This window comes from Pelecanus crispus, chromosome 1 (assembly GCF_030463565.1).
Source record: "Pelecanus crispus isolate bPelCri1 chromosome 1, bPelCri1.pri, whole genome shotgun sequence".
NCBI lineage: Eukaryota > Metazoa > Chordata > Aves > Pelecaniformes > Pelecanidae > Pelecanus > Pelecanus crispus.
Window position 1 is genome coordinate 40,446,538 of NC_134643.1, and position 13,735 is coordinate 40,460,272.

Sequence of the window (13,735 nt, forward strand, 5' to 3'; positions counted from 1 at the left end):
GTATCTATTCATGGGGTGTCTTCTAGATATCCTTTTAGCAAGATTTTTTCATATGAATGCCCCTGATATGCTGTGTTTGCAAAACTTCACCCTTCTCACCTGTACTGCCACCCTGAGTCTTTTATTTGAGGACACACTTTGGGGTTTTTTTTTAGGTGCGGACAGGATGTCTGTTGCCCTGATGAAGAAATGGTAAAGCCTTGCTCAAGAAGTCTTCACCAGTTGCTGACAATCTACTACTATATATTTCCTCTGGCTTTCTCACTATTTGGATGCTTTTCACCTCTTTAACCTTGGTCCAGCCACCAATGTCTCTGGCTGTCACTCCTGTCTTTGCCCAGGGGACATTGCTGAAGGACGTGATAATGATGGATTGCTCTTCATTGACTTTGGGTTTTTTCTGTCTGGGAGCTTGCATTGAGAGCAGGCACCAAGCACTTCTCTTCTGAAGTGCTCTCAAACCCCTGGTGTTGCAGAGTGCCGTTTGTGCTCAGCGTGTCTATGGGGCACTGAGAACACAGCTCTCTGAGTTTTTGGTTAGCAGCTGCTGCCTGACTGCTTGTCTCCATCTCACCTGACCCAGGGGGGACAATTTGGGACTTTTCACCAGCAGCTATTCAAGACGGGATCTTGGCTATAGGCGTACTGAGGCAGAATCAATGAACCAAACCAATGACTCACAGGTGTGATGTTATTTTTCCCACCACCCCCCACAAGAAAGGCTGACCCACACGCTCCCTGCTAAGCCCTGGCCTGTGATAAGTTGAAATTTGAGCCTTATGGTGAAGAAGCATGTCCCCAGACCAAGCTTGCATCCTTTCTGGGTACAAGAATACAGTCACTGGCCCAGCAGCCCCACAGGCATAATATGTGTCATCTCCCTTGCATTTGAGTAAAAGAGGAAAGCTCTGTAAATGGCAATATTTGAGGACCAAAATATTTATTATAATAAATTAAAGACTAAGCATTTATAAAACAATCCATTTGCATATAAATATCACACAGCATTTTTAATTTCATAGCTCACTATAAGCCTCTGGTACAGCTTCATAAATACATTTTCTTGGATATTTTTCAATTAATCTATATAAATAAAAGTACTTTATAATTATTACTTTAAAATAAGTTACCATTAAATATGAATGACAAAAATAATTTCTGAATCAGTCTGAAATACCAGCTTTTCAGGTAAAAGTCAGAAGGGGGCAACATATGCAAGAGAGATTTCCAAGTAAAAGGCTCAAAACATCCTGGCTACGTATCACTGCCTACCTTGACCAAAGCTGATTCACAGGTGTCAAATCAGCCTTATAAAATACAGAAGCAGTTGCCTTATTCCAATGGAGATGAGGAAGACAGGACCGTGCCTTTGAAAATAATTAATGCCCCATGTTGAAATGGAGCTGCAAACACTGTCCTGGAGTTTTCATTTTCAAAGGCGGCAGCAATACGCTTCCTGTCTGTGCCCACCTAGTTTGCTGGTTTTGGCACAGGTAAAAAATATACTGCATTGTTGGGGTGGGGGAGAGCGGTCCGCAATAGTTAATCACTTTGAGTTATAGCAAGGGTTTTTTGGAGATATCTCCTCAAGCCTGATCTGAAATTCTTTCAGTTTTTTGTCTTGTTCCCTCCCTTCTTTGGGGCATCAGTACAGGCATTTTCTATGTAGTCAAACAGTAAATCCAGTTCTCCAATGGCTTTAGTCTTTCCATTCTCTCCCAACTAGAAAAGAGCAAAATGTCAGTTTTACATCTCGTTGTTTCTCAGAAAATTGAAATTAGGCTTGTCACAGAAACTGAATCAAGAATTTACTCTCCTTATTCTCTCAGGTAATTCTATTAGAGTTATTATACCATAAGATATAAACTAGCTCATTCAAATCCAATCTAGTATATACAGTTACCTGCAACCTGATTTCTGAAGGACAATTTTAAATTACCATAACACATGCACAGAGTTAACAGGATGAGTGAAGGAGGGCTGGAAGTGGAAACATCACTAATCCCCTCTTTAATGCCCCTGCAGGCTCCACCTTCTAAATAATCTCCGGAGTTTGCTTCATAATTAGGTCAGCCTTAATCCAACTCAATGACTGGGGTTTGGAACTGCTCTTTTTAAATGGTGGGAAAAAATGTACCTGTTTCATTTTGCTCTTCATTTCTTCCAGGTTCTTTTCAATGTGCTCTTTGTGTCCTGAGAATTTCTAAAAGAAAGAAAACATCCAAACTTAACATTGGCAGCTCTATGCAACAATGTGCCTTTTTTTATTTTTCACACCTTCCTATCTACCTCAAGTTTGATATTTTTGATCTGAGCTTTCTTTTCATATCACTGCCTTTCGCCACTGTTTGCAGCATTCCAAGATTCAGGAGCAGTGACAAGAGTCAGAAGAAGGGAAAGAAACCCAACACTACTCACACATCTGCTCAGCTCCGAGGTCAGGGATGCCAAGAACTGTGCCACCTCCTCAACGTACGGGTACTGGTCCTTGGCCTCGGTGAGGAGGACGTCTTTCACTACAGTCTCCACAGTCCTCTTCATCATGTAGCAGCGGTTGTTTTCCTATGTATGCAAGTAAGAGGTCACGTTAAATCATGGCAAGAGATCAACTAGTGCTGCAGAAGGATGCAAAGAGCAGCCTCCTGGTGTTAAGACTTACCTTGATGTTAGCATAGAGCTGCTGCCCAATGAACCTGTTGTCCGTGTCCTGGTCCGAGACCCTGGCCTGAGAGGGAAAAATGGAAATATCAGGTGGGGATGGGAACCTTGCCTAAAAATTAATAATAAACCCTAAGGTTTTCATCAATAATAGTGCAGGTGACATGAGGGAATAGACACCATAGATAGCCGGTTACAGGTAGATAAGCTTGGACATTGTGTCTATTTCTCCCCTTCACTGGGTGAGATTCAAGGTCAGTATCACTGGAAAATAAATAAGCAGAAATCTGGATTCCTGTCCCCCTCTTAAACGTCAGATGTCATAGTGGTTATGATGACTAAACCAGATGCCGCAGGTGGCTGATCTCACGGCAGCCCACAGCGCTGCAGCGCTCAATGGTGCACACCAGGGGCGACCCACCAGTGGTAAGAGCAGCCAAGAAACCTGCCCAAGCAGAGCACTCTAAGATGCCTGAGGAGCTGCCTGGCCATAGCTGGAGTCACAGGCAGGCCCAGCGCCAAATGGACTGGGCAAACAGAAATTTAAGCTTGTGTTTCACAATTGTCCCAGTCCAGCAGCAGCCGCTCGAGAGAAGGAGCTGTGCTGTGCCAGGGGCTGCCTTTCTCTTGGGGAGCAGGAGGAGGAGAGGCAGCAGCTTTCCCTGGCTACACAACCCGCTACACACACCCAGGCTCTGCCTTACTGCAAATGCATGTTTTTTTTCCGGAGAAAGGCATGAGAAAGAGAGAAGAATACCGAAGGTGAGAAGCCAGAGCACAGGCAGAGGAGGAGACCCTCAGATCCCACCATGAAGGACGCATGGGTTACTGTACCATTTTAGCCAAGGTGTAGGTGCGATTCCTGATGTAGGGCTGCTGGAAGTTGAACTTCCTGAGCCTGCAGGGGTGATGGGCAGTAGAAGCCAATCCTGCCCCTTTCGGAGGCAGAGGGCTGGTGAGAAGAAGAGGGAGACAGCAACAGCAGCAGAAGATGACCCATCCTGAGAAGCTCTTGGTCAAGGTGTGCAGGGAGGCCATGGCTCACGATCCAAAGTCGTCTGTCCCAGCAGGTTGCAGCTACAGCACTCAGCACTGATGAGAGAGAGTAGTGTTAGCATCAGGGAGAGCGGGCAAGGCAAAGTGGGAGAGGCACAAAGGCTGCAACCCTTACCTTTGCTGTGATTCTTGATGTGCTCCGCAGGAGGTGAGGTGCACCTTATATAGGGCCACCAACATCTCTCTCAGCTATTTTTTTTGGGTGCTGGTGGTGAATTAAAAATGACATCAGCAAGTCTCTTACTTTCCAGTATCCTCTTCTGAGAACTACCTAACCACTACAAAACCCACAAATACAACTTCAAGGCCATCTTATTCTTTAGTTTCTTATAAAATAAACCAAATTTTAATGTAGGGCAAAGCAGGGACTCTTACCAGGGCAGGAATGCTGAATTCTTTTTGCATAAAAATATTTGAGAAGTTTATGGGTTTGTGCCTTCTGGCATGATTGGTAATTTGATGGCAGATAATGTGATTTATCTTAATTGTTGTTGATCTTCTGTGGTAGAAGACTGGTGCTCCGCTGGTGCTGCCTGGTATACACAAGTGGTCAGAGACTGCACCAGATCTGCACTGACCACCTACAGTTCCTACCCTGCAAATACTCTTTCCCAGACAGTGTCCCACTTGAGTCACCAGCCATCTGCCCATCACTGTGCAATCGTCTCCAAATTCCCATTTTCCAAAAAATTATCCATATTCCAGGCTGTAACCGGGGGTAATGACCAGAGCTGTGGTCATGCACTTACTTATGCAGGCAATTTCCATGTTCCTGACCCTGCTCTGCTAATGTAAAGGCAGTGCTGCACCTTCAGTCTGAAATATTATGCAGGGTGCTAACGGGAAACTGTTGCAGTTTGCAACCCAGCTGAGATGCTAATGCATGAGGACACAGAACTGGTACAAATGCAAACTCCTGGTTGTCTAATAACCATGGGGCACACAGGTGACAAATGTGAGAAATCAGACCTGGAAAACCAAGGCTCCAGCTCTGGTTGTGAACAGGGGCATCCCTAGGGCTGGACTTCACCCCTCACGGCTGAGGTTCTTGGGACAAGAGCCATGACCGGCCTTCCCCCATGGGCTGAAATGCCCAGCTCTTTTGCTTATACCTGAAAGGAAGCAGTTAAAGGCTGGCTGGCACCAGGTTTACACTTTAGCCTCCCCTGATGCATCCGCAGCATGAATTCATCTCTCCACGCCTCAGTCCTGCCCCAGTTGCCCTCAGATACCTGCCACATCGGCTATGCACAGCTCTGTACCCGCGAAGCTGCACCCCCTCACCCTGGAGCCATCATCACCATGTCCCTTTCCGTGCCTGTCTCAGGGTATCCCACCTATTCCCATGCCTGGCCTCCAACAGCATCCTGACTGCAGTGGGCAGCAGAAAGCAAGTCTAGACCCAGGATGCCGACAACCTAGTTCACACCCCAAATGTACCACAAAGCTATTCAAGAACATGTTTATCAACTCTTTTCCATAAATTTTTCATTTGCCAGGCTAATAGGCCCAGTGGGGGAGCAGGTTAATGAGAAGATGGGAAGCTGAGTTATACTTAGTCAAAACACAGACATTAAAGATCAAACTGGGAGAAATCCAGACACAGAGGCTGTTTTGAAGGTTTGGCCTCCCCTGAAGTGCAATCCCACGAACTCCTCACCAGGTGTTAAACACAGTCTGATAACCAAAGTCTGCTTCTAACTGAGGTTTCTCACGCTTCTCCACCAGCTCATCCGGCGGAAGTCCCAACCCCAGAACAAAGCCCGTGAATGGGAATTCAGACCCTCCCTGAGGGGGGAATGCAGCCCCCCTCATGGTCGAGACCCCCTGTCCTCCCAGCCTTCTGGATCCCACATCTCCATCCTTTTGGTCACTTACTCATGTCAGACACGGATCCAGCTTGCCTGACTTCTTCTTGTGGCTCTGATCCCATGGGTAGGGCTCCTGACCTGGGTAAGCAGGTGCTGTACCACCTGCATCTGTTCAAACTGTTGCGAGGAGCCCACCTGCTCCCAAGCTTCCCACACCTCCTGATGGATATTTAAAGAACATCAGGCAGAGGGATGAGGAATTAGATGCTGAATCTTTCTTCTGCCCTCTTTTATGCAGTGATTACAGGATCTCTTCTCTCTGTCTTCTCTAGTGTTAGAAACCATGCACTGGGACACACCTATTTTCATAGAAAACATTGTTAGACTTCATAAGGCTCTCTTTCTCCCATCTATGTTGTTAGCCACCTCTCTCAGTCATAGTAATTTTGGCTGTGCCATGATGTCCTCCTCCTGACGCTTTAAAAAAAGCTTGATTTCACTAGTTTACCTCCCTGCTTCTGGTATGGCACTAAAATGCTGAATTGCCCATTGTAAGTTTGTTAAATCCTATGTCACAACTTCCCTTTTCATGTCATTCCTAAAGCCTTCACATTATTTAACCTTTTGTGTGCAGTTGTGAGTTACAACAACCTACCTTCTACCCCTCTAGCTTGCTGTGGGTATGGTCTGGCCCAAAAAATGAATGTTCAAAATCTTGCTGGACACTAATTTTAGCAGACTGTATGGTTCCCCTGCTCATCAGTGCACTCCTGGCCTCTTCCCACCCACCTTCCACCAGGTGACTGCTGGTCCTGGATGCACCACTGAGTTATGGTATAGCCACAGTCATGACTGCAGTTATTCCCTGTAACATTGCAAGAGAATTTCTTTGGAAGTGGAGATATGCCTCCTGTTCCCAGGGTCTGCTATTCCTGTTATGAGATTGCATTGAACAAGGACGTGACTAGTCACTGCTATCACCTCTTCTGACTAGCTCACCACACCCTGGATGGGAGATACACATCCAGCACTACATCCTATGGAAAGATGGGGCTAAAATCCTGCACAGTCCTACCACTGGATCTTACTTCAGTCCTCAGCTGAAGTCTGGAGAGGGAGGAAGGAATCAGAGGCTTTTCTGCTGCAGCTGAGGAAGAATTCTCCTTCTTGTTTGAGGAGGAAATACAATAAACTTCTGAAAAATAAGGGCTTGAGCCAGCACTGAAAGTGAACCTTGGAGAAATTGCGTACCTAGACACTCCTCTCCAAACAGGCTGCTGTGAACTGTAGAGCTGACAGAAGACATCAGTGGAAAGAAAGCTGCATTTAATTTAAAATGTGGTACCCTGGCTGAAACCATCACTGGTGGGTCCTACTTTGTGGAGAAAGAATAAAGTGGAAAAACTGCATCTGAAGAATGCATCTTAAAAGAGCAGCCTTTCTCACTAATTCTTTCCTATGTTAACATTGACAAGTGTTCTATCAAGTGGTATGGGAACTGGTAATTTAGTAATTCCTCTTTGCATGTGAACTACTGATGTCTTATGATACATGGTACTCCCAAGCTTTTCTTTATAAAACAGTGTTCTCTTGGGAAGAAAAAAAAAAAACAATAAAAAAACAACTGAAAAAACCAAACAAAAAAACCTTCCCAACCCCCCAAAAAAGTCCTCTCAAGCTTGGGGAAGGGGGGGGGGAAGAGAAAGGGTGTGTGTGGAGTTTTCCTTGTTAATTTTATGAATTTTTGTAGGTTTAATGTTATTTTTAATGTTTGAGGCTAGTAGCACTGTTTAAAATGCAAAATTCTTACAAGAAAACACACCTGCTATGCTTTTATTTTAATTAAAAACTACCAAAGACCTCTGAACTCCTATAAATTACCCTCTGCATTGTTTTATATGTATAATTAATTTTTAAAAAAATTTGAAATTGTTCACAAATCATATTTGCTGCCCAGTGCCGCCCCAAGAGTTAAACGTCTACCCTATCACTGACCTCACCAATAAATTTTTAAAGTGTAATTACATGGAGTTTCCCTAATTCATTAAGAAACCATAGCGGTTAATATTCTCGACAATGACTTCTTGACCCATATTGAATACAGAGGATTTTTTGAGGAGGACTGGAACTCTACATCACGTCTGCCTCAAAAGCCACAGACACTTCCTTCTTACTTTGAACGAGGCCACAGGTGAATAACCAATACTGTACTTTGATGTTCATGTGTTGTGTACCATCACCAGCACGCCGGCATGCAGGAATTTTCTTGAGCTTTAGTACATTTTGAGTCAGCTAGGATTATATTGCATTCTTAGAAACATTTTCAGGACTGTACACTGGGCTAGAAATATTGTCAAGAGTAGGCATGTGGAACAGCGAGCCCATGTATCGTTCTCTTGGGTCTTTTACCTGGCGATGAAATTCTCCCCTCTTAAACACTTGTACAAATGGACCACAGGTCACATAGTGTCTAAAACTGAACAGTCAATCTATCTGGAGACATCCTCAACTTTCAGGTCACACTCATCCCCTTCGCTTTGTTCCAGCTCATTTGTGAGCTAGTTCACTGTGTTTTATCTCAGTTCTTCTCTGCTTTTGCGTAGACTTTGAAACTTGAAAAGATTAAAGCAGACTTAAACCATGTTTCAGCTCAAGCTCCAGCGGAGCCTTATTTTAGTCAGCATTCTGCCCAGCACTGAAAACATCAGTAATGGAAGTTGTTTCTTCTTTACAAAATGTGAAAATAAGCTTTTCTGTAATTCAGTCATTCATTACGGAAACATCCTAGTACAGAGGCAAGCGTCTTCTGGGCATGAACATTGGGAATGCCAGAAGGGATTAATTTTCTATGGAGGAAATTGTATCAACACAGATATTGGGAGAGGACATATAGCATTTGGTTATATTTTTGCTTTTTTACGATAGGTTTGACGTTGTGTAAGACAATCTTTTGATTGTCTTACACAATCTTTTGAATCTTTTGGAAGGATAAGTATTATTATCATCAAAATTGCTTAGCCTTAGTGTTAGGTGACTTTGGAAAAGACTCTTCTGTCAGATCTCAGCACAGACACTGCTGACTCAAGATTTTTTGCAGAGGATGTGCGATTCACCTACCTCCCCTGACAGTAACACTTCTGTTACACAGTGAGTAACACATTTCCTCTGACAATAACACTTTTGCTTAAATATCTGATATTTCATCAAACATCTTTGTTTCTGACCTTCACTTGGTTCTGTTACATAACTTCTAGGTCTCCTAAGTGTAAAATGCTATCTATATAATAAACTTCATAAAACTGGTATTTCTTATCATAAAGAATCTAAGTGGAAGGGAACTAATAGTTCATTGTGGTCTCAATTTTAAATTACACTCTGGGACAAAAAAAAACCCCTTGGTTTAAATACAGTCTCTCCTCAGAAATACTGATGTAGTGGAGCTCCAAGAGAAAGCCACCCAGAGACATGCTGAGACATTATAGAGATGCTACTGACGTTACCACTGCTACTCCAGGACCACTGATGTGGTAACTTTTATTGCAGTGCCAGAAGGATTCAGTGATTAATATGAAAACAGACAGACAAAAAAAAAAACCCAGTGTCAATGGAAGCACAGTAGATGTTAGTCCAATGGTCCTGCCTCTGCAGACAACTGCTGCCAACATCAGTAAAGCATGAACAAAAGTTTTAATAAGACTTGCCGATAGGAGCCATCGCTTAGCTCACACAGATGGGAGAAAAGACAGTTCAGACCATCTCAGTGCATGCAGCCTCATGCCACCAAAGGCACGACTACTAACCCTTCCACCAGATGGCTAGTTCTTTTAATTCAGAGTGTAAAATCACGCATGTATTATGAGACTCTGTCACTTTACATAGTGACCTACATATATCCAACTATGTCTTGCGAATAGTCAGATCAGGTGAACTGAAATTTCTGTGCTTCCTGTTAATGTGGTGTGGTTGCACAGCAGTGACTCAGTGACATGGCAAAGTGGAATTACTGACATAGTGTATCTTAAAGAAAAGCACTCTAACTGGGAACAGAATTTTACAAGCTGGTTTATAATCCAAAATTCAGTGACACAGATACTCAGATTAAGAAATAGCCCCAGCATTGTGCACCTTGATTTACCAAGTACCATCAGTTTTATCATGTAATAAATCTACATCGTCTTGAGTAGTTAAATAAAGTCATTTTGAAGGGAAATGTTATTTAAGGCGAGGTACTTGTGCCCAGACACTGCCCACACACCAGCACTCCCACTGAGGCTCAGAGCTCAGCATCATCTCCTGAAGGTGAGCCCCGGCTGCTCAGTTATTCTGTGTAAGAGGGCTGCTAGAGACGAGGTGACAGTTCCCATGTTGTTAACAGTAGTCTTCTAGTTAGTATCCATCCCTAGGAAGTCAACAGCCCATGCCCCAGCCCTTCCTCAGCCCCAGGTTATGCTATTGCCCATCTCCCAGGAGAGCCTCCGACTCAGCAAGTTTCCTGTTGGAGTGGGACTATTGTCAGGAATGTGAGATTTATGGGGCCAAAAGGAGACCAAACAAAACAGCTACAGCCTAGCAATTAGAATGCTGTTTTCCTGGGTTATCTGTTTTTAGCCACATGTCGTGTAAGCTAAAATATGTAAACAGGCTGGAGCCAGCTTCCCTCTGGAAACACAAAGAGCGCGCTCCTCACGAGAACACTGTTCTGGGAACGCACGGACCTGCTCCAGCTGTGGGGTGCCAAGCCTCGGCACATTTCCCCCGGCCCTGCAAGAGACCTCAGAGAGAGAGCTGGGCACCCAGCTCTCCAGAACAGGGCACATCCGCAGACGGCTCTTCATGTGTCACACCAACCCAAAGACCAGAAAGGGACCTAGGAAGGGAGAAATCCAGAAGTACAGGCTCTCTGGACCCTGTCAGCCATTCCTAGTCTACTTCAAGTCTTGAAGTAGGTGCTTTGGAGACGCCCCAGCACATGATAGTATTAAACAAAGTCACCTTGACCAAAACCCAATTTTTTTAATATATATGTACACACATAAGTATATACATACACAGACACACAGTGTATGTATATCAGATATAAACACAGTTTAAAGGAAAAGCTTTGAGGCCCACTCAAAACCTGCACAGGTCACTGCCTTAGTTACCTCAGGAAAGGCAAGCTGGCATAAATGTGAATCAGTCACATTTACAAAGCTGATGCACGCTTACCAGAAGACTTTATCAAGCCCTCTGAAGAAAGTGGGGACTGAAAAGCTTCAGTTGTCCTTTTCCCCTCCACTGGAGAACTGTCTGCACTAAGGAGGATTTGCTGCCACGACTGTACCACCAAACTCCCCCTGCAAAGAGCAAGCTCATACCTGCCAATGAGTGCTTTTGCTCCTGTACTTTTATGCCAGCCCCACGAATGGAATAAACTGATCCAACAAAAGGTGTGTAAGCTGTAAACACTGTCAGGCCTTGCACACCTTCCCAAAGGACTGTCCCCCTGTACTCAGCACTGGTGAGGCCGCACCTGGAATACTGTGTCCAGTTTTGGGCCCCTCAGTACAAGAAAGACCTTGAGGTGCTGGAGTGTGTCCAGAGAAGGGCAACGAAGCTGGTGAAGGGTCTGGAGCACAGGTCTTGTGAGGAGTGGCTGAGGGAACTGGGGTTGTTTAGTCTGGAGAAGAGGAGGCTGAGGGAGGTTGTAGTGAGGTGGGTGTTGGTCTCTTCTCCCAAATAGATAACTATAGGACAAGAGGGAATAGGCTCAATCTGCACCAGGGGAGGTTTAGGTTGGATATTAGGAAAAATTTCTTCACTGAAAGGGTAGTCAAGCATTGGAACAGGCTGCCCAGAGAGGTGGTGGAGTCCCCATCCCTGGAAGCGTCCAAAAAAGGGGTAGACGTGGCACTTGGGGACATGGTTTAGACTAGTCTACCCTTGATTGGTTTAGTGTGGACTTGGTAATGTTAGGTTAATGGTTGGACTGGATGATCTTAAAGGTCTTTGCCAACCTAAACGATTCTATGATTCTATGACTACCAGTTTCCAGGTGAATCTCGTGTGGTTCTCAGTCCTCCACCCTAACAAGACGCTGCAGGACCACTGAGCACCATCTTTCACAGAGAGGCAACAGGCTTATTATCTGGCAAGATGTGAAGGCTTTTGAGAAGCAACAGATTGGAATCAAGTCTCCTCTTTGTGGGCTTGCTGGAGGAATGCTTTACTGGCAGGAATACCAGGCAAAGGAAGGCCTTCTCCCAGCTGGCAGCGGTCACTGAGGAAAAGCCAGCTTATTTACTTCTACAGGTGGTTGAGAGCCATGAACCCGCAGCAGCGAGATTCACCCAGCAGCTATACCCAACTTGGGAACATGAGCTGAAGACATTCAATTCAACGCTTACTGACTGGATCCATTATTAATGCGCTGGTTTTGTAAATCTTGACCTTAAGTCGACAAGCTCCCAAAGCTGTTTATTCCTTAGATATATCTCCTATTGACAACTGCCTTCCTCCTTATTTATCTACTTGGTCTCTCCACTTCAAGGCTTCCAAGATTTCCTTGACAGAAAACAATACACATTCACTGTACAGCACGCATTTGTAATTATTAATAAAGGGTGCACTTTTGAACCTTTTTTCCATGTTCAGCTTGCTGGAAAACACAACAGGAAACATGTTTGAAGGTTGGTCTGAAACACTTAGAAAAAGAAAACAAAAAACCCTCTTGAACTAGATAAACAACAATAGCAGAAAGGAGGCACAAAGAATTTTGTATCTGCTTTGAAGACTACAGAAGAGCATCCTTCAGAAGCTTTGCACTAGCATTACTCAGAAAAGCTATTTTGTCTACATTTCCCTTAAACACTTCTGTCCAAAAGTAATTTCAATTAGAACATTTCAGGCAAAAGCTAAAATTTGTTCAGATGGGAAAAAATGTCATGATGATGTGTGGGACACCAGGGGCTTTCATTCCCATCTCTAAACTGGGCTTGTACCCCCATGCAACAAAAATGTCTCCCTCCTTTACCAATTCTATCATCTCTCTGGCAGAAATCAATATAGATGGGCCATACAGCACACATATCACAAACTCAGACCTACCCAGATGCACCGGACTCAGGGTGCAATACTGTAAGCAAAATTGGCACATATGCTGTTATATCTATGACTTGCAGGCCTCAAAATCAGGCCTGCACAAAAACTCTGACAGAGCTGTCAGATAGCCAGGAAGCCCAGGCAAACCTAGAAAAAACAAAATAAAAGATTTAAAAAGAGGGAACAGTCCATAAAATTCAAATTATAGGTACCACAGAGAAGTAATGGATGATGAGCGCTCTTGGCCATGAGAGCCATCAGAACATACTGAATATCAAGGACATAAACAGAAGACACACAAATTAACCCACTCACAATACACTGCAGCAACATTCCCTCTGAAACAAAAATATTTCTATTTTTTAGCCATTAAGTTTTCCACTATAAAACTACCATTTTAGAGGAAAACTGGCAATTTGCATAAAGGCTGTTGCACACAAATACAGTTTGCCTTTCAGCAGAAACTTTCTGACAAATTGTAACTTACATATTAAGTGCATGCCACAGAATAACCCCAGAAGTCCTCGAGATAAAATGAAATACCTTGATTTGTCTCAAAAAACCCCACTGATAGGAAGCTACTGCAATGCACAGTTTCTGGAAGAAGTGGACATTGTTTTCTAACATGATCAGTGCTGGAAAGCACTCACTCTCTAAATCAACACCTCATTTGCTGGGGACTGGGCCTTTGGGCATTGCAGCCTTCCAGCCTGCGTAGCACCCATCTGCTCTGGGTCACAATTCCAAGTATCAATGTATCTAGCTTTAGTAACTTATTCTTTCTGAAGATCAGCTCTGAGGAAATCTTGTCTTTCAAAAGTCCACAGATGTTCCAGGTGAACAGGTGAAACAGAGAACTAAACAGAGAAGTGCCAACATAATAGGATCTACCAATTCATCTGGCATAACTTGAATAGAAACAAATCAAACAACCTCTTTTATTTTCAGTAATATGCGTACATAATTGTGTACAAAATCGAAATGTAAGCAAATGTGTACAAAATTCAAATTATTCTTGTATAAAATTTCTAAATGAAGTAATATTAAAACTGGAAGCCACACAAGAAGAACCAAACTGCCTGCTAGCTACCTATTTCCTCTACTTCATGTTAACTTGTCTGCATTGCTTG

The 13,735-nt window shown here is 43.8% G+C and overlaps 1 protein-coding gene across 1 annotated transcript; it reads right to left on the reverse strand.

The window, feature by feature from the left end:
- Positions 1–1,608: 1,608 nt before the first annotated feature.
- IL22 (interleukin 22) lies at positions 1,609–3,696 on the reverse strand. The gene is made up of 5 exons (XM_009478996.2): positions 3,493–3,696; positions 2,660–2,725; positions 2,419–2,562; positions 2,138–2,203; positions 1,609–1,722 (listed from the first exon to the last, which is right to left on the reverse strand). The coding sequence occupies exons 1-5, from the start codon at positions 3,694–3,696 to the stop codon at positions 1,609–1,611; spliced, it is 594 nt and encodes a 197-aa protein (XP_009477271.1).
- Positions 3,697–13,735: the final 10,039 nt, after the last annotated feature.

What these genes read in the sequence shown, in the direction of transcription:
- IL22 (XM_009478996.2), bottom strand. Translation starts at nt 3,696, where the DNA reads ATGGCCTCCCTGCACACCTTGACCAAGAGCTTCTCAGGATGGGTCATC. An exon ending in AGCTCTATGCTAACATCAAG is followed by an intron (nt 2,563 to 2,659) that starts GTAAGTCTTAAC and finishes TTGCATACATAG; the next exon opens with GAAAACAACCGCTGCTACAT. An exon ending in TGAAGAGCAAAATGAAACAG is followed by an intron (nt 1,723 to 2,137) that starts GTACATTTTTTC and finishes GCTCTTTTCTAG; the next exon opens with TTGGGAGAGAATGGAAAGAC.